The following is a 27,691-nucleotide window of genomic DNA, read 5'->3' as shown; positions in this document are numbered from 1 at the left end:
GAGGACGGATGATAACATTAATGTTAATGACGGCTAAAAATGAAGAGTATTTTGAAGGCACCGAGAGAGGGATGTGCGGTTTCCGGTTTGCTCTAGGCCCACATTTCAGAAGCACATCTTAAAAAGACACACACCACAAAAGGTATCTATGTCTCAGGTACTTAGAAAAGTAAATACCATCCAGAGTATTCCAAGTATCAGTCCTTGGCATGCAGTCATGAATTCTATAAATCACTGCAGAACCTGCCAGCACATTATTATTACAGGTCGGGTGGTACCCATGAGCAGTTTTGAGAAGCAATAGGGCATGACACTGCTATTTCCCCCCTCCCTTTTGACAGGTGTCCTGCAGAATTTCCAAGTGCACAACAGGCAGAAATTCAACAGGCATAGAGTTTCACTACTGCATTCCCATCTTCCCAACAGCAGCCATGGGGAAGCTTGAGTCTGAGTTTAACTCTTTCTCTACTCTACTTCCATTTTTTATTATATATAAAAAAATACCTCTGCATGGCACCAGTGGAGGCCTCCCTTGAAATCTATACAGTAAAAAGAAGAAAAAGGATAACAACAAAGAGATGGGAAGATGGGACTTGCAGCAGAAATATGAGATGACTAGACCCTTTCTGAACTTGAAGCATGGGTAACCCCAACAAAAATTTAAAATTTGGCTAAATATTTGGAATTTATTGTGTATTGGTATAATTTGGAATTAATGTGATATGAATGGTTTGTTAAATGGAAATTTAATAAAAATTATTAAAAAAAGAGAGAAACCTATACCGTAAAGCACTTTAAGCTCCACTGATGAACAAAAAAAAACAACCAAAAAAAATTAAGTTCAGCTGAATATTATCAGTATAATAAGCACTAGCCCAAAACTTTCCATCATGCCGCACTTCACAGCTAAAAATAATATTCTGTATGCCCTGCCACTCACAGAAAATAATCTTAATGCAATTATTCCCATAAATGAATGCAAAAAACCAACAACCTGGAAACCTTCTCATGCTGTGACTGAAGAGTTCACCATACTTCAGTTAGACCTCTGATGGAATATGCTGGTGGGATCATGATGCAAAATAAAATTAAATTAAATTAAAAAGCAGCAGCAGCAATAGGAAGTAAAATGCTTTAATTGCTCCAAAGAGGGACTTACGGAACAATCCTATCTTGCAAGATGGATGGGTTAAGATCCAGCTGGGTTATACTGATGAAATTCTCTCATCCTTGGCCGGTATATCTCTCTCATCCTGGCTCAGCCAGGACCTAGCTAGCTGAGCTGAGCCCAGAAGATCTTCAATCTTCAGCCCAGTGTAAGCATTGAAAGGAGGGGGGGTGAAGCGGGGGCAAGACCATGGCAGGGGGGAACGTAGGCTGGATCCTAAGCCTGGTTCAGCTGAGTCACATGACCTGGCAACCTGGTATAAATTAAGCCTGCAAAAAGGGTGGTGTAGCTCAAACACAATATTGAAGGCTTGCTTTCTCTCTGCCACACTTAGGCTGGCTCATCCAGCTGTAGCCTCACTGCTGATGGGAATTTGGCTCTTGTTTATCTTTAAGGTAAAGGGACCCCTGACCATTAGGTCCAGTTGTGACCGACTCTGGGGTTGCGGCACTCATCTCACTTTATTGGCCAAGGGAGCCGGTGTAGAGCTTCCGGGTCATGTGGCCAGCATGACTAAGCCACTTCTGGAAAACACGGAAATGCCGTTTACCTCCCTGCCAGAGCGGTACCTATTCATCTACTTGCACTTTGATGTGCTTTTGAACTGCTAGCGGGCAGGAGCTGGGACTGAGCAACAGGAGCTCACTCCGTCGCGGGGATTTGAACCGCCGACCTTCTGATCAGCAAGTCCTAGGCTCTGTGGTTTTAACCCACAGTGCCACCCGCGTCCCTATTTTTACTCTGCCTTAATTTACACTGGCTTGCATGACGCCAGCTTCCTGTGCTCCTTACGCAAGGCTATTATAACAGTAGCATGCTAGATAAGCAAGCAGTTTGGAGCTGAGTCGAAATTTCTTTCACTCTCTCTCCCCTAGGAAAATACTTTCTGCTTCCATTATCAGCTTTTTCACAGCAGAACCTTGAAAAGCCCATTAATCAAAAAGTGAACGGAAATGGCAGCATGCATATTATACAGATGCAGATAACTCTTCTCTGTACAGAGCAGCATTTAAGCACTGGAAAGCCATTTACATTATTTTCTCCATGTTAGTTACTTTTAAGTTGCGTTGGTCTCAATGGAGGCAAACAGCCCTTGTGCTCAACTCTCGCCGCAATTTAGAAGACTCAAATAGTGCTTAGCTTGGGACGTGCAGTTGCTTGTGCAACAGAAATCCACAGGGCCTCCAGCTCACCTAACCTTGCAGAGCAGATTTTGAGGTTACAAAAGGCAGCCCCTCCGACAGCATGTAACAGTAATCTGGCAGGGACTAGGGACATTAATGATCAGAGCTGGCCTTGGTCATTCATCCCTTTAGACTGCAATCCAAAGTTTTGCAGAAGGGGAGATATAGTGTTGCATCTGCAGCCGGGACATTTAAGGTGACGCTGCAAGTTGATGACCGCAGACAATTCAGGAACAATCTCTGCACCATCTTAGCCTGCCTTTTAGAATGCAGTTAAAGCTTATCTTTCCTGGCGGTCTTCCGTACCTGCTGATTTTTAAACATTATGAAGTGGCTCTTACTTTAGACCAGTGTTTCCCAAACTTGGGTCTCCAGCTGTTTATGTACTACAACTCCCATCATCCCTAGCTAGCAGGACCAGTGGTCATGGATGATGGGAATTGTAGTTCAAAAACAACTGGAGACCCAAGTTTGGGAAATACTGCTTTAGACGGTTTCACCCAAAAAGTTTACTTTTAATGAATTTTTAGGTTCCTGATTCAATTTCTTATAGCTTTGCATAAGGCATGGCACTAGATTATCACCAATCTCCACAGGAGCTTACCAGCACTCTGTAAATAAAAGCAGTTATTGAGTGTTGGCGAGGCATCGAGAACGGTATAGAATCACTGGGAAATTAGCATGTCTTATACTTCTCCACCCCCCACCAAAAAGAGATACAGTGGTACCTCAGGTTAAATACGCTTCAGGTTACAGACTCCGCTAACCCAGAAATAGTGCTTCAGGTTAAGAACTTTGCTTCAGGATGAGAACAGAAATTGTGCAGCAGCAGTGCAGCGGCAGCAGGAGGCTCCATTAGCTAAAGTGATGCTTCAGATTAAGAACAGTTTCAGGTTAAGTACGGACTTCCGGAACAAATTAAGTACTTAACCTGAGGTACCACTGTAAAGACAAAACTAAGTACCGGTAATTAAGCAGCCTGGTCTGAAGAACAAATCTACACTACAAAAATACCTGCTCTATACCAGTTAGATTATCATGGTTTGCCCCAAAGATTCCTGGGAGCTGTAGTGTAGCAAAGGTGCTGAGAATTCCCTGTTCGTTCCCTGACAGAGATACAGTTCTTAGAGAAGAGAAAATGGATTGGTTATTATAGCGTTATTTGGGTGCCAAAATGGTTTTCACATATCATGACGAGCCTCCCCTTTTCAATGTGGCGGTTTAAATGTTGCAGATGGCTTCATACGAATATCGGAACAGATGGAAAGATTTTCCACAGATCAATAGTGCCACCCTGTGGCTGCTCTTAAGATAAAGAAAAATACGAATCCCTTGTAACTCTAGTTTTTGGAACATAAAGCCTCTTTCCTTTCTGGAAGGAAAAAAACACACACACCCTTCCACAGAATTTGGGGGAGGGGGGGTTCAGCCCAGCCGTTTCCCAAAGAATCATATTGGTATAGTTTGGTTTTTTTGTTTACATAAATTGCTTAGCCCAAGGCAGAGTACATACAACTGTATTATAAGAACTTGGTGCTTGAGATTACTTTTCACTCCCATTTCATTTTTTCCCCCTCATCTGTCATGTCTTTTAAGATTATAAAGCCTGTTGCCAGGGACCATCTTAGTACTGGTATTTGCCACACCCCAGCTTTTTCTGCTCAAAGGTGAGGTAAAAAAAAAAAAAAAGGTACCCCTGCCCGTACGGGCCAGTCTTGACAGACTCTAGGGTTGTGCGCCCATCTCACTCAAGAGGCCGGGGGCCAGCGCTGTCCGGAGACACTTCCGGGTCACGTGGCCAGCGTGACAAAGCTGCATCTGGCGAGCCAGAGCCGCACACGGAAACGCCGTTTACCTTCCCGCCAGTAAGCGGTCCCTATTTATCTACTTGCACCCAGGAGTGCTTTCGAACTTCTAGGTTGGCAGGCGCTGGGACCGAACAACGGGAGCGCACCCCGCCGCGGGGATTCGAACCGCCGACCTTTCGATCGGCAAGCCCTAGTTGCTGAGGCTTTTACCCACAGCGCTCAAAGGTGAGGTAGAAATACCTTAAATGGGCAAATAAATACTGTTAGGGACTAAACCCTAGAAATTATAAATGGCAGGATTTTGAATATTTGGAGTACTGAAGGGAAAATTGCAGTCAAGTGGAAAAACCCAAGCTAAGCTTCTGTTCCAAGCCAGGGCCTCACCTAGGTTAGAGGTATTAACGTGACAAAAAGTGTTGATGACCCATCTGAGAGGAATACTTGGCCAAGGCAGAAAGAGGTTGCCATGGTGATGGGGTGTGTGTTTGGGGTGACAAGAAAATAGAGTTTTTAGAGCAAGGTGTGCTGGGAAGAGGAAGGGGGAGAACAAAGACTGGGATCCATCTTGGGCAGGCTGGCTGCAGGCTGGCTGGGAGAGATGCCTTTGACTCCATGGCTGTGGGGGACCAGCCCCTCTTGAAATGACCATGCTGTAAGACAGGCATCCCCAAACTCAGCCCTCCAGCTGTTTTGGGACCACAACTCCCAACATCCCTAGCTAACAGGACCAGTGGTCAGGGATGATGGGAACTGTAGTCCCAAAACAGCTGGAGGGTGGAGTTTGGGGATGCCTGCTGTAAGATCTGGACTCTCTCCACACAGACTGAAGGTGTGAATATGTGAATAAATAATATTTCTTAAAGCTACGACAATCTCCACCACGTCTTCAATTCTCCAAAGCAGCACAAACCCTGGGTGAGCGGCTGGAACCCACTGCGGGTGGCGCCCAACTTCTGTAACAATACGTACACGCATACATTCAATAAAAACATGTCAAACAAAATTAGAAACATGCCGAAGGTCTCATAGGCATCTCCTTGGGTAAGATTCCCTCCTGAAACCTTGGACAGCAATTGCCACACAGTGTTGTGGGCAATGTTGAGCCAGATGAATTGATGGTCTGGCTTGGTATAAGGCAGCTTCCTTATACCAAGGCTAATGGATTGAGGTTGAACAGAAGTACTGTTTTGGGGGGATAGGAAGCGGGCGGGTGTGGAGGACTCCCTGGATCTGAATGGGGTAACTGTGCCCCTGAAGGACCAGGTGCGCAGCCTGGGAGTCATTTTGGACTCACAGCTGTCCATGGAGGCACAGGTCAATTCTGTATCCGGGGCAGCTGTCTACCAGCTCCACCTGGTATGCAGGCTGAGATCCTACCTGCCCTCCGACTGTCTCACCAGAGTGGTGCATGCTCTAGTTATCTCCCGCTTGGACTACTGCAATGTACTCTATGTGGGGCTACATTTGAAGGAGACCCAGAAATTATAATTAATCCAGAATGTGGCAGCTAGACTGGTGACTGGGGGCGGCCGCCAAGACCACATAACAACAGTCTTGAAAGACCTACATTGGCTCCCAGTATGTTTCCAAGCACAATTCAAAGTGCTGGTGTTGACCTTTAAAGCCCTAAATGACCTTGGCCCAGTATACCTGAAGGAGCGTCTCCACCCCCATCGTTCTACCCCGATGCTGAGGTCCAGCGCCAAGGGCCTTCTGGTGGTTCCCTCACTGCGAGAAGCAAAGCTACAGGAAACTAGGCAGAAGGCCTTCTCGGCAGTGGCCCCCGCCCTGTGGAACGCCCTCCCATCGGATGTCAAAGAGATAAACAGTTACCTGACATTCAGAAGACATCTGAAGGCAGCCCTGTTCAGGGAAGTTCTTAATGTGTGACATCTTAGTGCATTTTTGGTCTTTGTGGAAGCCGCCCAGAGTAGCTGGGGAAACGCAGCCAGATGGGCGGGGTACAAATATAAATTATTATTATTCCTGAATTTCTAAGATTGGAACAATTCAGCCAATGGCAGTCAGAGACTGTGAACGAAGGAAAGCTCAGCCAATCGCTGGCACCTCAAAAAAATCCCTCTACAGCGTGTGTTGCAATAAATGAGCAAAGTGGCTTCTCTTTCCTGTCCTAGGACACTGTAGATTATTAATGATTTTTTTAAAGAGTGACTATAGCAGTGTTTCCCAACCGGTGTTCCGCGGCACACTAGTGTGCCGCGAGACGTTGCCTGGTGTGCCGCGGGAAAAATTAAAAAATTCGAAAGATATCCGGAGAGGCGGCCTTCAGGCGAGTTTTAATTTTAATTTTCCTTCTCCCACTTAATGCCCCACGCTCGCCCGAGCAGCTTGCAGTCCTCGGTAACCACGGCGACCCGAGGGAGGGGAGGGAACAGGGAAGTCGAGGGCGGCGGCGAGCCGCGATGACGTCAGTGGGCCGCGCCGCCTCGCCCTGGCACGGTGTGAGATCCCCGGCTAGTGGCGCGAGCTTCGGAATAAGTGGGATCCGCGTGCGCGAGACTGAGATCGCGGGTAAGGAGCTCAGCCCTTGGCAGGAGGAAGCGGGGCCGCGCGTGCGGGCCACATCCCCACAGAGAGCGAGCCTCCCCCGGCCCACCACTCCGGGCAGGTCCACTCGCATGAGGGGGCGGCGATGGCGACGGCCGGCAGCTTGCCTGCAATGCCATCCCTCGAGCAGGCGAGGAGCCCGGAGGCTACCAGATGCGAGTCCTCTTTCCCACCCTGCTCGGGAGTCCAGAGCACTTGGTCGCATTCAGGATCTAGAGTGGGGAAGCGGGGCTTGTGTCTGGGCTGGACACATTGGGCTGCCTGTGCCGCTCGACCTGCGGGGAGAAATCAGGGTGGGAGTCACGACCGTGAGGCAGGGCTGCCAAGTGTGGCAGAAGAGGACACGGCCGTCGCACCTGTCCTTAGGTAGGAGCTTCTTCCGTGTCGACCTGCTGCCCTAAAGTCTTGGCTTTTTTCTTGGCTTTTTGGCGGTTGGCACAGAAGGAAGGCAAGGGGGAGGGGAAAAAATTGAAACTTACACTTTCGTGCGTCCCTCCCGGCATGACGCTGCGCGCTGACGTCACGGGGCTGTAATGGTGGTGTGCCTCGAGATTTTTTTCATGAAACAAGTGTGCCTTTGCCCAAAAAAGGTTGGGAAACACTGGACTATAGTACACTTACCTGGCATGCTCGTCTTCGTAACGTCAATGCCAGCTTGACAGTCAGGTTCGGCGGCAAGAACAGCATAATTCCCTTGATGGGAGACATTAAAGCTGAAGCTGGAATGGGCACTGCTTAAGTCATTTGCAAGGACAGGTTTGCCTTTTGAAGTCCTTCGTAACTTTATTTCATTCCAAGGAATCTTCAGCTTCTCTGCAATTAATTTTCTTATCAGCAGCCGGCCAGCCTATGAGGCAAAATGAACAAATAATGCACAGCAAGTAACTGTTCTATATAAAAGGGGGGGGGGGAGGGGGGAATATATTAAGATACCATTTGCCTTCAAAAATGTTTTGACAGTTCATTATAGAGCACAGTTATGCTTTATATGCTTTTAAAAACAGAATTAAAACACACCTTTGGTAATCCTCATAGAACTCTAGCCCAATGGTTGCCATTAATTTGATTCTGAATGTATTTCAATTAACTGATAGTGATTTTATGTAAACTGTGTTATTTTTACTGTTGTTAGCTGCTCTGAGCCCAGCTTCGGCTGGGGAGGGCGGGATATAAATAAAATATTATTATTATTATTATTATTATTACAAGTTGGGCCAAATATTACAGGTACTTTATAATATAATAATAGAATATAGAATAGAATAGAACAGAACAGAATAATAATCCACACACACATACACATTTGAGGGGTCTTAATCTATCTATCTATCTATCTATCTATCTATCTATCATCTATCTATATATACTGTGGTACCTCGGGTTACATACGCTTCAGGTTACATACGCTTCAGGTTACAGACTCCGCTAACCCAGAAATAGTGCTTCAGGTTAAGAACTTTGCTTCAGCATGAGAACAGAAATCGTGCTCTAGTGGTGCAGCAGCAGCGGGAGGCCCCATTAGCTAAAGTGGTGCTTCAGGTTAAGAACAGTTTCAGGTTAAGTACCTCCGGAACGAATTAAGTACTTAACCCGAGGTACCACTGTATATATATAAACACACACACACACACACACACAGTGGTACCTCGGGTTAAGTACTTAATTCGTTCCGGAGGTCCGTTCTTAACCTGAAACTGTTTTTAACCTGAAGCACCACTTTAACTAATGGGGCCTCCTGCTGATGCCGCGCCACCGGTGCACAATTTCTGTTCTCATCCTGAAGGAAAGTTCTTAACCCAAGGTAATATTTCTGGGTTAGCGGAGTCTGTAACCTGAAGCGTATGTAACCCGAGGTACCACTGTGTGTGTGCGTGCGCGCGCGCGTGTGTGTGTGTGTATTCCACTCTTCCTGCAAGAAAGACGGAAACAGGGGCTGTCCTACTTTATACTCACAGCAACCCTGAGAGGTAGGCTTGGCTTAAACCCAAGACTCTCTCATCCATCCTATACCCTCCCACCCAGCCCTCATATGCTTCGGACTGCAACTCCCACAGCCATGCTGACAGGGAATGATGGAAATATCTGGAGGGAACCAGGTTGGGGAAGCTGCTCTAATTAATACACTGAAATAGAATGGTAGCAATGATGGAACTTACTGTCTATACACATGAACAGGAAAAACCGATGGCTGGTCCTTAGTTTGTCAGGAAATGGTTCACTTTTATTACATTTTCGAAAGATGCATTTAATGAGGAACTCATAGGCATTGCTCTCTATGATTTAGCAATGGGTTTGCACTCCACACACCCCTCCCAGGGCTAATTTTATGATTTAAAAAAAGTATTAGAAAGATTGCACTCATATATTATCCGTTGAGCACCAGCACCACCTATAGCACAGGAGATAATATAAGCAGCAAACAGAAATCCCATTTTCACATCTGCCTACAGAGCTGATTAGAATGGATCATACCACACAGTTCTGCAGTGACTCAAGCCGATTTACATTTCATTTATTTTAAAACGTCGGCTGGAACTAGACATTACAGAGCATGCATGGATGCCACCGAAGAGCCTGGCATCTACGTCTCCTCCTCCTTTCAACTCTTTTATTCTGTTACATAATAAAGTTATAAAACGACCAGGAGACATTACCATTGTAGGGGCAGTTCTGGGAGGAGAGGAGCTAAATGACAGCTGGTCCCAGCCAAGATGAGGCTCCCCTGGAGCCATCATTATATATCTCTAGGCAAAAACTTACCCTTATAACCAGGCCTTTGGCCTTTAATTGGTGTGGCCTTTTAAAAGCGGGTGGGGTGATTTTTATGTATTTCTATTTCCTCTTGATTTTAATATACCTTTGTGGGACGGTTTGTCTGCCTGTTTGGTTGGTGGGTTGTAAGTCGCTTTGTGCTGCCCTGGGCAGGATAAATTGACCATCAAATTTAATTTAAAAATTAAAAATGACGATGGAAAGAGATGGTTAGTCCCTCCTTGAGTATACCTGAAGGAGCGTCTCCACCACCATCGTTCTGCCCGGACACTGAGGTCCAGCGCCGAAGGCCTTCTGGCGGTTCCCTCACTACGAGAAGCCAAGTTACAGGGAACCAGGCAGAGGGCCTTCTCGGTAGTGGCACCAGCCCTGTGGAACACCCTCCCACCAGATGTCAAAGAGAAAAATAACTACCAAACGTTTAGAAGACATCTGAAGGCAGCCCTGTTTAAGGAAGCTTTTAATGTTTAATAGGTTATTGTATTTTAGTGTTCTGTTGGAAGCCGCCCAGAGTGGCTGGGGAAACACAGCCAGATGGGTGGGGTATAAATAATAAATTATTATTATTATTATTATTATTATTATTCTGCATCCTTTTGATATAGCCAAGTGGGGTTGGCCACTGGGACAGGGCTAGAGACACTTAAGTTTAAGGACTGAATGTGGCCCTCCAGGGATCTATCTGGCCCTCAGAATGCTCTCCAGGCCACACCCCTTTCCCCAGGCCAAAGACCTCACTGGGCTTGCTTTGTACCCTCCTTGAGTATTTTTGCCAGGCTGGAATGTGTCCTTGAACTCTGATATTCGCTCCTGCTTGTCTTGATGGAGGATACAGAGAGGAGTGTTTCAGTTTTTGTAGAAACTAGAAAACTGGATAGCTCAGTCAGTAGAGCATGAGACTCCATCTCAGGGTTGTGGGTTCCAGCCCCACGTGGGGCAAAAGATTCCTGCATTGCAAGGGCTTGGACTAGATAGTCCCTTCCAACTATGATTCCATGATCTCTTTTATGTGCGAAGGCAAAATTAAGTGTTCTTTGCTCTGCCATCATTGCTTCTGGCCCTGACCACCACTGATTTCGGCCCCCAGAAGTCAAGAAAAGAGGTGTAGTGATCTATGCAAAAGAAAAATTGGTTCCTAAGATGATATTTAAAGATGAACAAGGAAGATACCTGGCGATTGAAGTACAAGTTCAAGGAGAAAAAATTTTGATAGTTGGAATTTACGCACCAAATGAGGGGAAGGCAGAATTCTTTAAGAAGTTGCATGAGACTTTAATGGACTATCTAGACTATAAAATAATAATGATGGGAGACATGAATGGTGTGGTTTCTACAAACATGGATAAGGCACAGAGACAAATAATTTCTAAGGAAGGGAGATTACCAAAGACTTTCTTTGAAATGACTGAAACACTGGACTTGATTGACATCTGGAGAGTAAGGAACCCTCTTGAGAGAGAGGGAACTTTTTTCTCTGAAGCAAAAATGACATGGACAAGAATTGACCAAATTTGGGTAACTAGTAGTATGGCGCCAAGGACAAAAAAGGTAGAAATCTGCCCAAAGACTTGCTCCGACCATAACGCTGTAAAGATGGAGATGAAACTAACAACAACTGGATCCTTTAGATGGAGAATGAATGACACCCTATTTAGAGATGAAGAAATTTACAAGAAGGCCCAAAAAACATTGGAAGATTACTTTGAGATAAACTTAAGAACTGATGTGGAAAAAAGAATAATTTGGGACGCAAGCAAGGCCGTGATGCGAGGTTTCCTAATACAACAAAATTCCATAAAGAGGAAAAAACAGAATGAGAGGAAAGAAAAAATCTTGGAAAAGATGAAAGAAGGCGAAAAGAAATTGAGGTCCAAACCAAAGTCTCATGAGATCTTGAGGGAAATAAAGTATTACCAGATGCAATACATGGAACAGATGAATCAAGAGATAGAATGGAAAATAAAGCAAATGAGACAAAAGACATTTGAATCGGCAGACAAATGTGGGAAACTTCTGTCATGGCAACTGAAAAAAAGGCAAAAACTGAACACTGTGACAAGCTTGGAAATGGACGGAAAGATTATCCACAAACCAAATGAGATAAGTAATTGCTTCCAAAGTTTCTTTAGGAAATTATATGCACAAGGCCCAGTTAACGAACAGGAAATAGAAGAATTTATTAAGAAGTATGGATTACCAAAGATTTCAGAGCAAAGCAAAATGATTTTGAATGAGAAAATAACAGGACAAGAAATAGAGGGTGCCATTCAGAATATGCAATTGGGAAAATCTCCAGGACCAGATGGTTTGACTGCTAGATATTACAAGGCACTGAAGGAATGGTTAGTACAACCATTGAAGGAAATTTGTAATGAAATTTTAGAGGGGGAAAAGGCACCTGAATCGTGGAAAGAAGCTTTTATCTCACTTATACCGAAAACTGAGACTGAAAAGAACCAGGTTAAAAACTACCGCCCTATATCATTACTTAATGTGGATTACAAAATTTTTGCAGACATTTTGGCAAAAAGATTGAAGAGAGTGTTGGTAGGGGAGATTCACAAGGACCAAACTGGCTTTCTCCCAGGGAGACATATGTCAGATAACGTGAGGAACATTATAGATATTTTGGAACTGTTAGAAGTGGATATTAATAAGAAGGCTGTTTTAATTTTTGTGGACGCGGAGAAAGCCTTTGATAATATTTGTTGGAGCTTTATGAAGAAGAATCTCCAAAAGGGATGGGGGTAGGCCAAGGTTTTGAAAACGGTATAGGTGCTATATATTCCAAACAAAAAGCAAAGTTAATTGTAAATAATGTGGTTACGGAAGAAATACCTATAGAAAAAGGAACACGACAGGGATGCCCAATATCCCCTTTACTTTTTATATCAGTCCTGGAGGTTTTGTTAAACATGATTAGAGGGGACCAGTTGGTTAAAGGAGTTCAGGTCGGAGCCAGACATTACAAATTAAGGGCATTTGCAGATGACCTAGTATTGACTTTGCAACAGCCAGATACTAGTACTAAAAGAGTATTAGAACTAATTGAGATATTTGGTCAAGTAGCAGGATTTAAACTGAACAAACAGAAAACTAAAGTGTTGGAGAAAAATCTAACAATGGCTGAAAAAGAGAAGTTTCAGAATGAAACAGGTTTGGTGATAACAAAAAAAGTGAAGTACCTGGGGGTAAACTTGACTTCTAAGAATGTGAACTTATTTAAGGACAATTATGATAAATGTTGGACAGAAGTAAAGAAAGATCTAGAAATATGGTCAAGGTTGAGACTTTCCTTGTTAGGCCGAATTGCTGTCATCAAGATGAATGTATTGCCTAGAATGTTGTTTTTATTTCAGACGTTGCAGATTTTGGACAAGATGGACTGTTTCAAGAAGTGGCAGAAAGACATATCTAAATTTGTCTGGCAGGGCAAAAAGCCCAGAATAAAATTTAAGATTTTAACTGATGCAAAAGACAGAGGGGGGTTTGCCCTGCCGGACTTAAGACTTTACTATGAATCGGCAGCTTTCTGCTGGTTGAAACAATGGCTGCTTCTTGAGAATACAGACATTTTGGATCTGGAAGGGTTTGATAATAGATTTGGTTGGCATGCATATATATGGTATGACAAGGTAAAATTGCATAAAGGCTTTAAAAACCATATTGTTAGGAAAGCATTATTCAATGTTTGGATGAGATACAAAGATCTATTGGAAAGTAAAACTCCCAGGTGGCTATCACCAATGGAAGCTAAAGAGACTAAAAAACTAAATATGGAGTCCAAATGGCCAAAATATTGTGAAATTATAGAACAAGACGGTGAAATAGTCAAACTACAGAGTTATGAGAAATTAAAGTCCAAAGTACGAGACTGGCTGCATTACCTTCAGATAAACGAGGTATTTAAACAGGACAGGAAAATAGGCTTCCAGATGGAGAGGTCAAAACTAGAGACAGAGCTGTTAGAACCCAATACTAAGAACTTGTCAAGAATGTATAACTTGCTGTTGAAATGGAATACACAGGATGAAACGGTGAAATCAGCTATGATTAAATGGGCACAAGACATTGGTCATGACATTATGTTTGCTGACTGGGAACAGTTATGGAACACCGGGGTTAAGTTCACGGCATGTAATGCCTTGAGAGAAAATATAATGAAAATGATCTACAGGTGGTACATGACCCCAGTCGAGCTTGCAAAAATTTACCATTTGCCCAATAACAAATGTTGGAAATGTAACGAGACTGAAGGTACCTTTTATCACCTTTGGTGGACCTGCCCGAAGATTAAAGCCTTTTGGGAAATGATCTATAATGAAATTAAGAAAGTCCTTAAATGGACCTTTCCTAAGAAACCTGAGGCTTTTCTCCTGGGCATGGTCGGCCAACTGGTGTCAAGAAAGGATAGGACGTTTTTTATGTATGCTACTACAGCAGCAAGAATCCTCCTGGCAAAGTATTGGAAGACACAAGAGCTACCCACTCTGGAAGAATGGCAAGCGAAGGTGATCGACTACATGGGACTGGCAGAGATGACTGGCAGAATCCGTGACCAGGGGAGAGAGACAGTGGAAGAAGACTGGAAGAAATTAAAAACTCACTGGGCTTGCTTTGTACCCTCCTTGAGTATTTTTGCCAGGCTGGAATGTGTCCTTGAACTCTGATATTCGCTCCTGCTTGTCTTGATGGAGGATACAGAGAGGAGTGTTTCAGTTTTTGTAGAAACTAGAATACTGGATAGCTCAGTCAGTAGAGCATGAGACTCCATCTCAGGGTTGTGGGTTCCAGCCCCACGTGGGGCAAAAGATTCCTGCGTTGCAAGGGCTTGGACTAGATAGTCCCTTCCAACTATGATTCCATGATCTCTTTTATGTGCGAAGGCAAAATTAAGTGTTCTTTGCTCTGCCATCATTGCTTCTGGCCCTGACCACCACTGATTTCGGGCCCCAGAAAGTTGCTTATAAGCGAATGTGGCCCTTGGGGCTGAAAACAGTTCCCAACCCCTGCTCTAGACAGTGGCAATAGACAAGAGAGGACCCACCACCCTGTCATTTTCATTTTGCAAGTATTCAAGATCAAAAGCAGGCTAAAAGAACCCTCCATTTAAGGAAACTCAATGAAGGCCCAAACGCCCCAAACCCTGGAGCCAACGCTTTGCTGATGTGCAGTTTGGTGCTGAGATCCAGCGCCGAGGGCCTTCTGGCGGTTCCCTCATTGCGAGAAGTGAGGTTACAGGGAACCAGGCAGAGGGCCTTCTCGGTAGTGGCGCCCTCCCTTCAGACGTGAAGTAAATAAGCAGCTATCTTATCTTTAAAAGACATCTGAAGGCGGCCCTGTTTAGGGGAGTTTTTAATATTTAATGCTGTACTGTTTTTAACACTCAATCGAAAGCTGCCCAGAGTGGCTGGGGAAACTCAGCCAGATGGGTGGGGTATAAATAATAAAGAATAATAATTACAGTTATCAGCATACAGTATATATGGGCAGACTCTATTGGTTCAGTGCATCTCTCACTTGCAAAAGCCTTTGTCTAGAAGCACCACCTTTATGCTAAAATAACTAAGAGATGAGAGATATTCATCTCAGCGAAGTATATCTTAAAATAAGAGCATAAATATATGTATATACCACTGCAGCCTTGGCATCGCGCCGGAAGACAAACTGTTCGATGCGCTCTCTCTCTTCAGGTTGTACGACGCACATGGACAGCAACCAGTCCTCACGGCGAGGGACCCAGGTGCCATAGGAAAAGGCCCAACGTACTCTCTCCATAGCAAGACGCTCCAAGGAAGCCACAGCACACCGGAACATATGTTTTAAAACGTCAGTCCAAGGGGTACACACGTGGCGGAATGGGGAGAGAAACGGGAGGCTGACAGAACTCTTGGGCCAGTGAGTTCTGGGTTCAAATCCTCACTCGAGTTAGGATGTTGTGTGAATGACCATCTTTCAGTCTCTCGCAGGGTTGTTGTGAATGCAACATGGATTAAGCCCCTCTCCATGTGAGGTCATTGAAGGAAGGGGCAAGATCAGAATCATATAAATAGAATGATGCTCTGTCTTTTCTCCAGCGTAAACAAACGCCTCCTCTGCCCAGACTGCAATTCTGTAAGCCCCATTCAATTTAATGGGGTTTACTGCCAATCAGGTGTGTTTAGGATTAGGAACTACTGAGGCAAGGGAATAAAGGATTTAAATGCAAATGCATCCCAAAAGTCTTCTCTCAAGGACTGGATTTCAAGTGGGACCCCTTGCAGTTTTCAAAGCCTGCTCCTCTTGGCATTACTTAGAGAGATTGCAGCTGACAATGTGCCAAAATGTACACGAATAGACAAATTGTTTCCCTTCTTTTGCTAGCAATCGAGGCAGGTTTTTTTTAAGGAGAGGGGAGAACGCGTTGCTCTCCTGGGGAGAAATAGCGCTGCTGCTTCCAGGAGGGAACGGGGCTGGCTGGACTCCAACATGCGAAGTGCTGGGCACTGGGCGTAGAGATGCTCTAGCCTATGGCTGCAATTCTTAACCCCACTTACCTGGGAGTAAGCCTCACTGAATTCAACGGGGCTTCCTTCAGAGTATAGGCGTGGTTTAGGATTGCCCCCAAAACTTTTTAAGCCAGGAGACTCCAAGGCTGCAGGAAGCCCCGCTGGACTCAACAGGGCTTGCTTCCGAGTAATCAGGTGAAAAGCACTCCGCGCTGCAGAACTGCAGCAGCAAAACTTGAGGGGGAATGGGGCAAAAAAGTGAAAGCTCCGCAGTGCGCGTGGCTCACTCTCTCCTGTGCTTTGATAAAGGTTCGAAAAAGAGGAGGACGGAGGGAGGTTAGTGAGGGAGAGGAAACGCAGCAGCCAATCGGGAGCCAAACACAAAACACGACAGACCAATCGCCATCTCCCTCCGGAGGGTATATAGAGGTATAACAAGAAAGAAAAGGAGATTGCGCACGGTGCTCATTCTGAGTTCTGCTTTACAGCAGCCGCATGCGTGGCAACACCATTGCATAGAATACGGGGCGAAGCGGGGGGGAGAATCTGCATCTCCACATAGGTTATAGAGCCCTGTCCTATTCTATTTACATTGCTTCCCCCCTCCCCGACGCTCACTTTCAATTGATAACCTGAAGTGTCACTTTGTTTTCATCGAGCTTAGGGCTCTTGGGAGCGGGGGGCGGTCCCCGCTCTTGACAACGTCGGCGGCACCGGCTGTTACGAGGAGGCGGGCTTTGGCGCTTTTTTAGCGACACGGACTTGCGCCACTCACAACACAGGACGCGATCGATGGGCAGCAGGAAGAGCCAATGGGAGGACAGCGTCGGCTTTTGCAGGTGTCGGGTGTCGCGGATGGTCTCGGAGTGGCTGCGCTGGATGCAGGTGGGTGGTTAGCGGCGCGGACCGAGGGGGAAACCATGGAATGGAAGACCTCCGCTGGGTTATAGGAGGCGCGTTCCTAACGAGGGGTGTTAAACTCGCCAGCCTGGCAGCTTGAACTGGGTTGTCTGAGGTAAAAGGGAAAGCGCTATAGAACGGGCCGTGTTTTAGTTTGGCGTCTCTGGTGATGAGCATGCGCGCGGGGCATGCGCAGAACAGCCACTGAAGCTGTTACGTAGCGTGTGCCCTTAGTTGTTCCCAGACGTTCCTCCCAGCTGCGAAGGCGGGGCTTCTATAGACAGTGAGGCGATGATATTCAAGCTGAATGATGCTAGGAATAAGTGCTGCTGTTTCCCGAAGGGCAGTTTTGTTGGCCTTTTGCAGGAAAAGCAGCAGAGAGTTTCAATGATAGTGGATCCCCCCCCCCTTATATGTGGAAGAGGAAAGGCTGTAGCTCAGTGACAGATTTTCTGCTTTGCATTCGGAAGGTCGTGGGTTCAGTCCACAGCATCTCCAGGTAGGGCTTGGAATGTCCTCTGGTTAAAACCCTGGAGAGCTGTTGCTCGTTCTAGCAAGCTAGATGTAACAGTGGCCTGCAGCTTCCTTTGCTCCTAAGTGGCTTACCGATGCCAAGATGTCGTCAGGCATGCTCTGCTTTACCATTGTTAATTAATTTGCTTCACTTCCTTTTGGCCTAAGTGACTCTGCATGTTCTCCTCAACTTTTACAATCACACCCACCCACGACCGATCCGGTACATACACATGCATCTGTAAATGAGGACAGTACTTTATGTGTCTGATGAAGTGAGTTGCAGTACGATCACGGCTTATTCACATTTAACATAGGCAATTTCCAAATCTGTGTGTGTGGCGTGGTGGGGGGGAGAGGGGAAAAAACCTTATCGACATCCCACCCATCATTGTACAGCTTAGGAAAGGGTGCTGAGGTGGAGTCAGTGCAAGCAGCGTTGGAGAACGTTTGGAGGTGCAGTTGGAGATTGAGAGTAGCCTTGGTGATTAAGAAAACATGGCCCCCAAACGCAAGCCAGGCCCCTCTGCTGGTGTGCAACACAAGAAACAACGATTGGTTCCAACACGGCAAGAAAAAGTAGCGGTGCCGGACTGCTTGGGAGATGGCATGTCGGTCTCTAGTGTGGCACGCAAATATGGCTACAGTGAATCGAGCGTCCATGCCATCAAGGTTCGAGAGAGAGAAATCCGTGACATTGTGGCAGCAAGTGCTCCAATAACTGCTCAGGTGACAAGCCAGGTGCACGACAAGGCTTTAGCAAAGACTGAGAAGGCATTAAACTTGTGGCTTGAAGACATGAGCCGCAAACGCGTGCCTACTGATGCCGTGATGTTACGGCAAAAGGCTCTCAGCCTCTATGCACTCTTCAAACCTTCTGCTGAGGATGGGCAGCCTGTGAAGGAATTCAAAGCCAGCCACGGTTGGCTTACTAGTTTTAGGAAGCGCTTCAAACTGGAAAATGTGCACGCAACTGGTGAAGTGTCGGCATCTGCAGACAAAGAGGCAGCAAAAGCCTACCCAAAGCAATTAAAAGAACTGTTAGACGAAAAGGGATACCTTCCTGAGCAAGTTTTTAATGCTGTTGAGACGGGGCTGTTCTGGAAAAAAATGCCTGAGCGGACGTACATCTCCAAATCAGAAAAACAAGCCCCTGGCTTCAAAGCAGCTAACGACCGCGTGACTGTGTTGCTCTGTGGCAGTGCCGCTGGGCATTTAATAAAGCCAGGCTTGCTGTACAGGTCTGCAGTCCCCCGTGTCCTGAAAGGCAAGAACAAAAATCTCCTGCCTGTGTTTTGGCAACCCAATAAAAAGGCTTGGGTGACTGCAGCAACCTTTCTAGATTGGTTCCACAATTGCTTTGCTCCGGAAGTTAAGCGGTACCTTGAAGAGAAACAACTGGACTTTAAGGTGTTGCTGATTGTGGACAATGCTCCTGGTCACCCCGAAGCACTCTGCTTTGCACATAATGATGTTGAAGTTGTCTTTCTCCCGCCCAACACAGCCTCCATCATCCAACCTCTCGACCAAGGTGTGATTCGGTGCTTCAAGGCAACTTACACAAAGCTAACCTTCTCATGGATACGTAACGCTATGGATACTGATCCCAACCTTGACGTCATTGAGTGCTGGAAGTCCTTTAACATGGCCAGTTGCATCACTTACATTAAGCAAGCAGTCGATGCAATCAAGCCCGAATCGGTGAATGCATGCTGGCGCAAGTTGTGGAAAGAATGTGTGGGTGATTTTAAGGGTTTCCCAACCATTGACAATGAAGTGGAACATATTGTCCAGATGGCCAGACAAGTGGGTGGTGATGGCTTTGTTGACCTCACTGAGGAAGAAGTTGAAGAGTTAATTGATGGCCATGGAGGAATGTTGACTGATGAAGAGCTTGAGGAACTGCTAAGATCAAGTACAGAAGATGAAGAGGAGGAGGATGAACAGGATGAGCCAGCAAGTTGGAATCTGCATAAGTTTTCTCAAGTCTTCCAAACAGCAAAACACCTGAATGATTTGATCGCTGAGTTTGACCCCTCTATGGAACGAAGCCTCAAAATCACACAGGGTATCACAGACAGTTTGAGACTGTATCGAGAAATGTTTGAACAGCTCAAGAGACAACAGCGACAGTTGCCAAGCACCATGTTTCTCACAAAAAACGCAGCGGTAGCAAGTGAGCCCACACAATCAACTTCTGAAGCTGAAACAGAGCCAACCACTTTGCCTGTAACTCACAATCTATTGCTCAGGCCTGGCCCATCATCTCCTGGAGCAACCTCAAGCCCTGAAGAGGATGAGGAAGACTAAGCAACACGGTCATTGTGCACAGGTAAATGCTGGTGTGCTTTTTATGGGCCATTTACCTGGTTTTTAAAGGGTTGTATTGACCATATGGTATTCTGGCTTTACATGCTATCCCCAGAATGCAACCCCGTTTAAGATGTGATCATACTGTATGTTCCATGAAAGCTTGTATCATAATACATTTGTTAGGATGGTATTCAACCTTTACTCAGAGTAACAAGTTTGCATAGCGAGCAGAATATTTCCATCATTTCCTGTGGGAACATTTCTAATCCAGGTTTTCTCCCTCCATGCTTTTTGCCTGAAACTGCTGCAGCCAGCCAATCAGCAAAAGCCAAAGAGGAAAAACTGATTTGTCCGATCTCTCTCCTTACCCCCATGGTTTCTGCCCAAAATGGCTACCATTGACCAGCAAAACACAAACAAGTAAGAAAGTAGGCAAATTCTAGCTGTTCGGATATATGAATCAGTTGATTATAAAGCAAGGTTTGGGTATAATTCTTTGGGACCTTCTTTTCCCTCAAAAAAACAAATAAAGCAATGCAGTAATAGTTACAGTTCATACCACAGATTATTTTTATTTTTTTTAGTAACAAAGTCACTTAAAACATTTAAGCCATAAGGAACTTATGGTGGTTACAGTGAAATATATTCAGTGCAAACCAGCATACAATTATCATTCTGTGCATGGATTTCTTCATCACTTGCTTTGAAAGTGTACCCGGAGGCAAGTTACCAATGAGATTCCAACCTGTGATGTATTATTTGGATGACATTTCTAGCTATTTTTATTATTTAAAATATTTATACACCTTTTTCCAATATGGATAAAGATTCCTTGGATCACCACACCTAGCATACCATACCTATGAAGTCATTTGTGGCCAGTAATTTTGTTGTGTGTGTCTAACTTTTATATTATCTCCTTCAGCAATAAGAATAGAGTGCAGAAACCATGGACAACCAATATGATTTCATTAGCACCCCAACTTGCAATGGAATTTCATCTCGTGAGCAGAAAGCCAGCTCCTCGGTGGCTGAAGGCCATGGCCAACAAATCTTAAATGTACTGCAAAGCTTCAGAGATCAAAACAACTTTTTTGACTTCAAAATACTTGTGAAAGATGAAGTTATCCCATGTCACCGTTGCGTATTGGCAGCATGTAGTGACTTTTTCAGGTAAGCCTATTTATGACGTAGTTCTTGTGTGCATAGATATATAGATATAGATATGGATATAAACATGGTGATATATATAAATCACTGTTACATATATGATGTAGTTAATTCATTCTTCTATTCAATTCACAGCCGCCCTATTCAAAGCATAGAAGTAATTTTCATCCTATGTTGAACTTCAAAAGTAGATTAGTAGATCCAGTCAGCTATGAAATGGCTATGAAATCATTTTAAAATTATTTGTTTTTGTTAGATAGCATGACTTCAACCCATTCACTGTGTACAACTTCATATGTAGGTTTCAGGTGGAGATGTGCATTACCATCTGCCTTAAAAGCTATATGCAGCCAATTCAACACAATGCAGAAGGGCATGCACCTCCAGATACCACTTCTGTATGCAAACCGCCTTTGCTGGATGTATTGATTACATTAATCAATAATAAAATAATTTATCTGTAGGAATATTTAATAATTGTTTCTCAATGAGTATTTTTGTTGTTGTTTGGATACTCTATGATGCAACACAGTATAGCATTTCAAATCAAATTGCTTGGCTCATATCCTGTTTGACAGTGTTTAGTATTGAAGATCTCAGAGAAGACATACAAATAATTTTAATTTTATTAAAATACAAAATCAAGCCTAAACAGAACAATCACAGAAAACAGGTACAAGATATTGAAGCAGAAACAAAAACGGGTCTTGATACATCCGGAATACATTCCAGACTTTGGGTACAATAGAAATTACAACATATTTATGAAAACAAGAACACTGTTAACCTGGGTATCCCTTATCTTCCAGGAGGGTGAGCTGCATTTCCATTGAACCTTGGTTTGTGCCCACCTCATGTTGTTGGAACTGCAACTCTCATTGGCTTCTTGGTCAAGGGTGATGGGAGTTATAGCCCAACAGCATCAGGTGGGCTCCACACTGGCTAATTGGATGTACAGAAACAGAAATCCTGTGGCAATACATCATGCTCTTTTACTCACTCTGAGCTTTTAAGAATTTAAAGAGTCTAAGCAATCTGAATCTGAGAGTGGATGTAGCTGTTAAAAGAAAAAAACCAAATCCAAAAATTCCAGTGGACTTGCCTTAGGTAAGCCTGTAGTTTGGATCCTATTCTATGAACTGATCTAATTTGTGTTTTAAGATATACACTCATCATACCTTGATTGGAATGATGCCTGAATTTATCATGCCGAACTATTTAAAAGTAATGAAAGCCTCATAGAAAAACCCTGCTTCTTTTTAAATGTGCTTTATACTCAGTGGCGTAGCGTGGGGGGTGCAGGGGGGGCCGGCCGCACCAGGCGCAACATCTGGGGTTAGGGCAAATCCACGGGTTAGGGGGCGCAAATCCACGGGTTAGGGGGCGCAAATTACTTGCCTTGCCCCGGGTGCTGACAACCCACGCTACGCCGCTGTTTATACTGCATTAGTTTTGCATTTATTCACTCTACAAATAATTTACCTAAAATGTCCAAAAGATGTTTATTGAAAATAGTTCCCTTCACCTTAAGCTGTGTGGTTTTGGTTCTATATTATATTCAGATGGAACAGATATCAGTGATGATTTATTGTGTGTTCATCTTCTGTATTTTAACTGTAGGGCCATGTTTGAAGTTAACATGAAAGAAAGAGATGATGGGAGTGTTACTATTAGTAATTTATCACCCAAGGCAGTGAAGGCATTTCTTGATTATGCCTACACTGGAAGAACAGAGATAACAAACGATAACGTAGAAATGTTATTTCAGCTTTCATCCTTTCTTCAAGTTTCCACTCTTTCGAAAGCTTGCAGTGACTTTCTAATTAAGAACATTGATCTTGTCAACTGTTTGCAGCTATTATCCATTTCCGAAAGTTATGGGTCCACTCAGTTGTTTGACCATACCCTCAAATATGCCCAGCGCCATTTTTCCTTGCTGCTCCAGTCAAATGATTTTCTGGAAATGAATTTCGAGATACTGCTAAAATGTATAGAAGCAGATGAGCTCAACGTCCCAGATGAGGAATCTGTGTTGAAAGCTGCCCTTTGGTGGACGAAACATAACTTGGAAACAAGACAGAAGCATCTTCCCCACTTGATGAAAAAAATACGGTTACATCAGTTATCCGAGGAGACACTGCAGGAAGTATTGCACTCCGAAGAACAACTACTTGAAAGCGCTGGTTGCTTGGTAATAATCAATGAGGCAATTAAAAGTGTGCAAACTTTTAGCGGTTTGTTTCCAGACGCTCGCCCTTCAACAACAGAACAGTACATACTTGTTCACAAAACTGAGGAAGACGGAGTACATCGGCATACGTTTTGTTACAATATTAAAACCGATCAATGGAAAGAACTGATGCACACACACATAACAGATCTGCCAGGATCAAGTTTATCTAGTTATGGTGAAAAGCTATTTATAACTGGCGGATGTGTAGGGAACTGTTTCCGGACAATTAGACTTCATATTGCTGAAACGTATCATGACGCCACTGACCAAACTTGGTGTTATTGTCCAGTGAAGGACAGCTTCTCGTCGGTATCAGCCATGAAGAAGCCAAGGACAATGCATGCATCTGTTGTGACCCTAAATCAACTGTTTGTAATAGGGGGGAAGACGAGGGCATCTAAGGATATCAAAAGTCTTTTGGATGTGGAGGCATACAGTCCTCTCTCTGGGGAATGGAAATCTGTGAGTCCCTTACCAAGAGGTATCTATTATCCAGAAGCAAGTGCATGTCAGAATATAATTTATGTGCTTGGTTCTGAAGTAGAAATTACTGATGCCTTTAACCCATCTCTTGATTGTTTCTTTAAATATAATGCCGCAACTGATCAGTGGTCTGAGCTGGTAGCAGAATTTGGGCAGTTCTTTCACGCCACCTTAATCAAAGCTGTTCCAGTGAACTGCACATTGTACATCTGTGACCTTTCCACCTACAAGGTTTATAGTTTTTGCCCAGAGACATATGTCTGGAAAGGGGAAGGGTCTTTTGAATGTGCTGGTTTTAATGCAGGAGCAGTTGGAATAGAAGATAAAATTTACATCCTCGGTGGAGATTATGCTCCTGATGAAATCACTGATGAAGTACAAGTCTACCATAGCAGTAGGTCTGAATGGGAGGAGGTTTCACCCATGCCAAGAGCCCTAACTGAGTTCTATTGTCAGGTGATTAAGTTTAATAAATATAGGGACCCATGGTTGTTTGCAATAGCAGTGTAGTCCAATATATCAGTTATAAGAAGCTGCACAAGTTTTATGGTTCTGTTTGCTTTTCATTTGCCAAAAAGCCCCATATATTAGAGGCCCAATCTGCTAACATGGTTTGCAGCCACTTTTTATTTTAATAAGGAGCAGGGCTTGATTGAATGTTTGGATATATTCAAACACCTCTTTTTAAATTTCAGTAGCAATCCCCCCCCCCAAAAGGGATTAACCACATATAGAATCAGAACCTTTGTGAACTCAGGAGTAATGTAGATGACGTGAGGGGTTTTTTCCCCTTTCCCCCAGTCAACCCTACAATATGTTGAAAAGCAATTTATTTGGGGTCAACTGGTCAAAGAAAAAAAAATCAAAAATTACATTGAGCCTAGGAAGCAGTTTACATCCTGGCCCAAGTTTTCAGATTAATGCACTTTTAGGGCCAAAGTACGAGTAACCAGAACCAATAATAGTTTTGCCAGTAGGAAAAAATGGAGTTAAAAGTTGAAGTTTTCCATAATATGTAGTAAAGTAAAATAGGCTGAATTTAGTTGCTTTCTGGATGTTGGCTTAACTGTTTACCAGGGAGCACACCCCATTGAACTCAGTGGGGTGGGCTTCTGAGTAAAAATGTGTAGGCTTGCTGTAAGTTACTCAATTCTGTATTTTTTAAAGCTTAATTTAGCATTTTTCTCTATTAGATATTAAATAAAATGTCAACTATTTTGATAGGAACATTGCACACAATAATTTTCACAAAAAACTTTTATTAACTTGGGCTGCAATACTCTGTTCACCTGGGAGTATGTTCATTGAACTCATAGGACTTACTTTTGAGTAGGCAAAGAACTGCACTCACTGAGACTAAAATGGCTTAAGCAAAGACAGTAGTGGATTCAGTTGAGTATTCAATATCTCAAGTGGTGTAGCTTGTTGATGTTACTAATAGGTCCTAAGTTGGTCTGTCATTTCAATGCTGTTGGCTGTGCTTTTCTCTTTATGATAGCCGTAGGTAACAGACACAGCCCAAGGAAGTACCTTTATGCTTATGCTTGTGGTAGCAAGTGTGCAGTAAAGTTTTTATTTCCTTTGTCCAAAACAATATAGGAATGTTTTACTTGTGCTTATTGCATCGGGTTATATCTCATCAGTCTGGTGTAAAATCATAGAGGGGTTATAATAGATCAGTGTAATTGTATTTCCCCAACTTGAATGCCTCCATATCTTTTGGGACTACAGCTCACATCATCCCTGATCATTGCCCATGCTGACTAGGGATGATGGGAGTTTGGATCCCAAAATCTCTGAAGAACACCAGATTGGGGAAGGTGGCCAAAATTTATATTTATTTAAAATTAAGTTTCATTTCCTGTGTAAATTTACTTGTGAATAGGTACATTTGAATTCAGTGAGATTTACTCCAGAGTGAACATGTTAAGGATTATACTGCACATCTTGTATTTTTGAGGCAGTATCTTTCATGACTGTTTGGATCCTAATTTTGCATTTCCTCATTCTTCCTTAAATTGTAACTGGGTTGATGATCTGTATAAAGCTGATTAAGGGCATGCCAGTTGCACATGCCTACTTCTGTCATCCATCTCATGTACTTACAACACATTAGATATAAGAGAAGGATATAGCTAGTTTTCTAAGGCTGCATTTCTATGCATGCTCAGTGGGGCTTAACTCCTGAGTAAGCATTTTGTAAGATGCGTTTGCTTAACATCTTGCAAAAGCTAGACCACAAAACACAAACTAGAGGCCAAAATATTAATTGTACAAATGCACTTTTAAGGAGTATGTATTATCTAGTAGTCTTACCTGATAGTGGCTGGGATCCAAAGAGGTGTTTTAGACATGCCCAAGAACTTGGGCAAGTCTAGTGGAATTTTTACTTCCCTCCAACCTTTGAAGATCAAGATCTTCATGACATATCAAACTGCTTTAGAAAGTCCTCTTCACTCAAGTTTCAAAAGTAATTTGCTGTACCCCATGGGGAGATGTATTGTTCAAGAAACACAATCACTAGGGTATGCTGGACATGAGAAACTAGTGTTCGGATCCCAGCCTACATTATAATGTAGAAAGAAGTTGCATGCCAACGTATATGAATTTATTTGCACTAAAAATGTAACCACACCAAAACAGTTCTATTATTCTGGTATTATATTATCAGTAAAGGTAAAATATGGCATGACCTAATGAACATTTAATATATGTAATTTCTTCCTGTGGTCAGCTAATTGATTGAACTATTTGCTAACTGGTCACTAGTTCAATAGATATTATTTTGCAATTACTGTATCACAAATGTCAGTGTCAAAATGTATTGCATTGTTTTTATACATTGTGTTTTTTATTTTCACTTTTACACTCCTCTGCCTAGTCCACTGGAGCAATCTTCAGTGCGAGAAGGCACCTATGGCCAAGTCTGCTACCTATAAAGGTATTGGAATCAGAACAGCCAATCTAGTTCTCCTTGTTGTAAAAATGTTAACGGAAACTTTGGTATTACCCTGAGGAAAAGGGTTAGATAAGGCAGAAAAAATGATGATTGCTAAATAACTGACATTCAAAGTAAGAGATTTTGCTGTAGCACATAGTACGGGAAAGGGCACATCTACACAAAGTGGTGTGAATCATGTTCTATTATTATAGCTTTCCTCAAAGCACCCTAGCAATTGTAATCTATTCCCCACACCCGGAAAAAAAAATATTTAGTCCCAGGGCTCAGTGATTTGGAGAGCTGTCACACAAAAAATTATTCCACTTGGGCACATTCCAGCTCCCCATCTACAGTCCTTGGAGGAGGTGGGACTGTTATCCTTCTCCCTTGTGGCACCTGAAGTGAGGGGTCCCCGTCAGCCCACCCCCTCAATTTGGGACATGTATTACCATCCTGAAGACGAAGGCTGAGGATCAGTCCCTTCCAGCTAGCTCACCTGCTGCAAAGGTGCCTGTTGCTCCTCCTTGAACACTACTCATCAGTGGTAGAGAATGGCCACCACACCTGAGAGTTGAGCACTACATGTTGCTAGGCACTCCTCCTTGCTCCCAGAGTACTAGCTGCTACCTTTCTGCTGCTGCTCCGAGTCTTCTACATCTGAGGTACTTTTACTCCACCCAGTTTTTGAGGTTGGGTGAGGGTGTTTCTAGGGTCCAGAGCAAAATTGTTGAACTTCCTGCAATTTCCTGCTGCCACATTGGATTCTGCTCCTCCTCTTGGAGCTTCCTCCTGGATCATCTGAATCACAGTTGCCTTCACTTTTTGCCAGAGGAAATGGCCCCACAGGTGTCTCTGGGGTTCACTTTAGCATCATTACTCTCGGTGGGATCCTAGGCACCTTCCATTTTGAGGCAGGAAGGTGTGGGGGAAGGCTTTATTTTGACACAGGAGTGTTCTTGGTCATTTGACTATAATTATCCCCAAAATCCCTGAAGGAAGTGACGTCCCTGGTTAGCCGTTGATATGCAGAAGGAAATAATCTTTAAAGTATTTGTAACTGTGCTACAAGCTACTTGAAGTGACAGAAGTATGTCTGTACCTGTGTGAGTGCTGGAATGTTCATTAATCTGCAGAATAAAAACACTGAGCA

At 43.8% G+C, this 27,691-nt stretch overlaps 2 protein-coding genes across 8 annotated transcripts in view; one reads left to right on the top strand and one right to left on the bottom strand.

Annotated features, from left to right (window-relative positions):
• The window catches only part of AASDHPPT (aminoadipate-semialdehyde dehydrogenase-phosphopantetheinyl transferase), a 36,338-nt gene extending 20,168 nt beyond the window's left edge, over positions 1–16,170 (bottom strand). For both annotated transcript variants that reach the window (XR_013392519.1, XM_077927038.1), the window contains exons 1-2: positions 15,135–16,170; positions 7,350–7,575 (exon numbers count right to left, since the gene is read on the bottom strand). Coding sequence is in view for 1 of the 2 variants with exons in the window: in XM_077927038.1 (XP_077783164.1) it covers positions 7,350–7,575; positions 15,135–15,317 (409 nt within the window). In the remaining variant the exon portion in view is untranslated. The remainder of the gene's footprint in view (positions 1–7,349; positions 7,576–15,134) is intronic.
• Positions 16,171–16,660: 490 nt separating this feature from the next.
• On the top strand, positions 16,661–26,556 carry KBTBD3 (kelch repeat and BTB domain containing 3). Of its 6 annotated transcripts, none has more exons than XM_028726187.2 (3): positions 16,661–16,873; positions 20,640–20,887; positions 22,505–26,556. In XM_028726187.2, exons 2-3 carry the CDS (start codon positions 20,664–20,666, stop codon positions 24,108–24,110), a joined length of 1,830 nt encoding a protein of 609 aa, XP_028582020.2. In that variant the 5' UTR covers positions 16,661–16,873; positions 20,640–20,663; the 3' UTR covers positions 24,111–26,556. The 6 variants fall into 6 exon arrangements, with proteins under 6 accessions (XP_028582020.2, XP_028582022.2, XP_077783161.1 ...); XM_028726189.2 differs by lacking the exon at positions 16,661–16,873 and adding an exon at positions 16,880–17,003; XM_077927035.1 differs by lacking the exon at positions 16,661–16,873 and adding an exon at positions 17,010–19,733 and having other exon boundaries at positions 22,740–22,876.
• Positions 26,557–27,691: the final 1,135 nt, after the last annotated feature.

The sequence above is a fragment of the Podarcis muralis genome, chromosome 4 (assembly GCF_964188315.1).
Source record: "Podarcis muralis chromosome 4, rPodMur119.hap1.1, whole genome shotgun sequence".
Classification (NCBI taxonomy): Eukaryota; Metazoa; Chordata; class Lepidosauria; order Squamata; family Lacertidae; genus Podarcis; species Podarcis muralis.
Note: the sequence above shows the minus strand (reverse complement) of the source record. Positions and strands in the feature narration are given on the sequence as shown.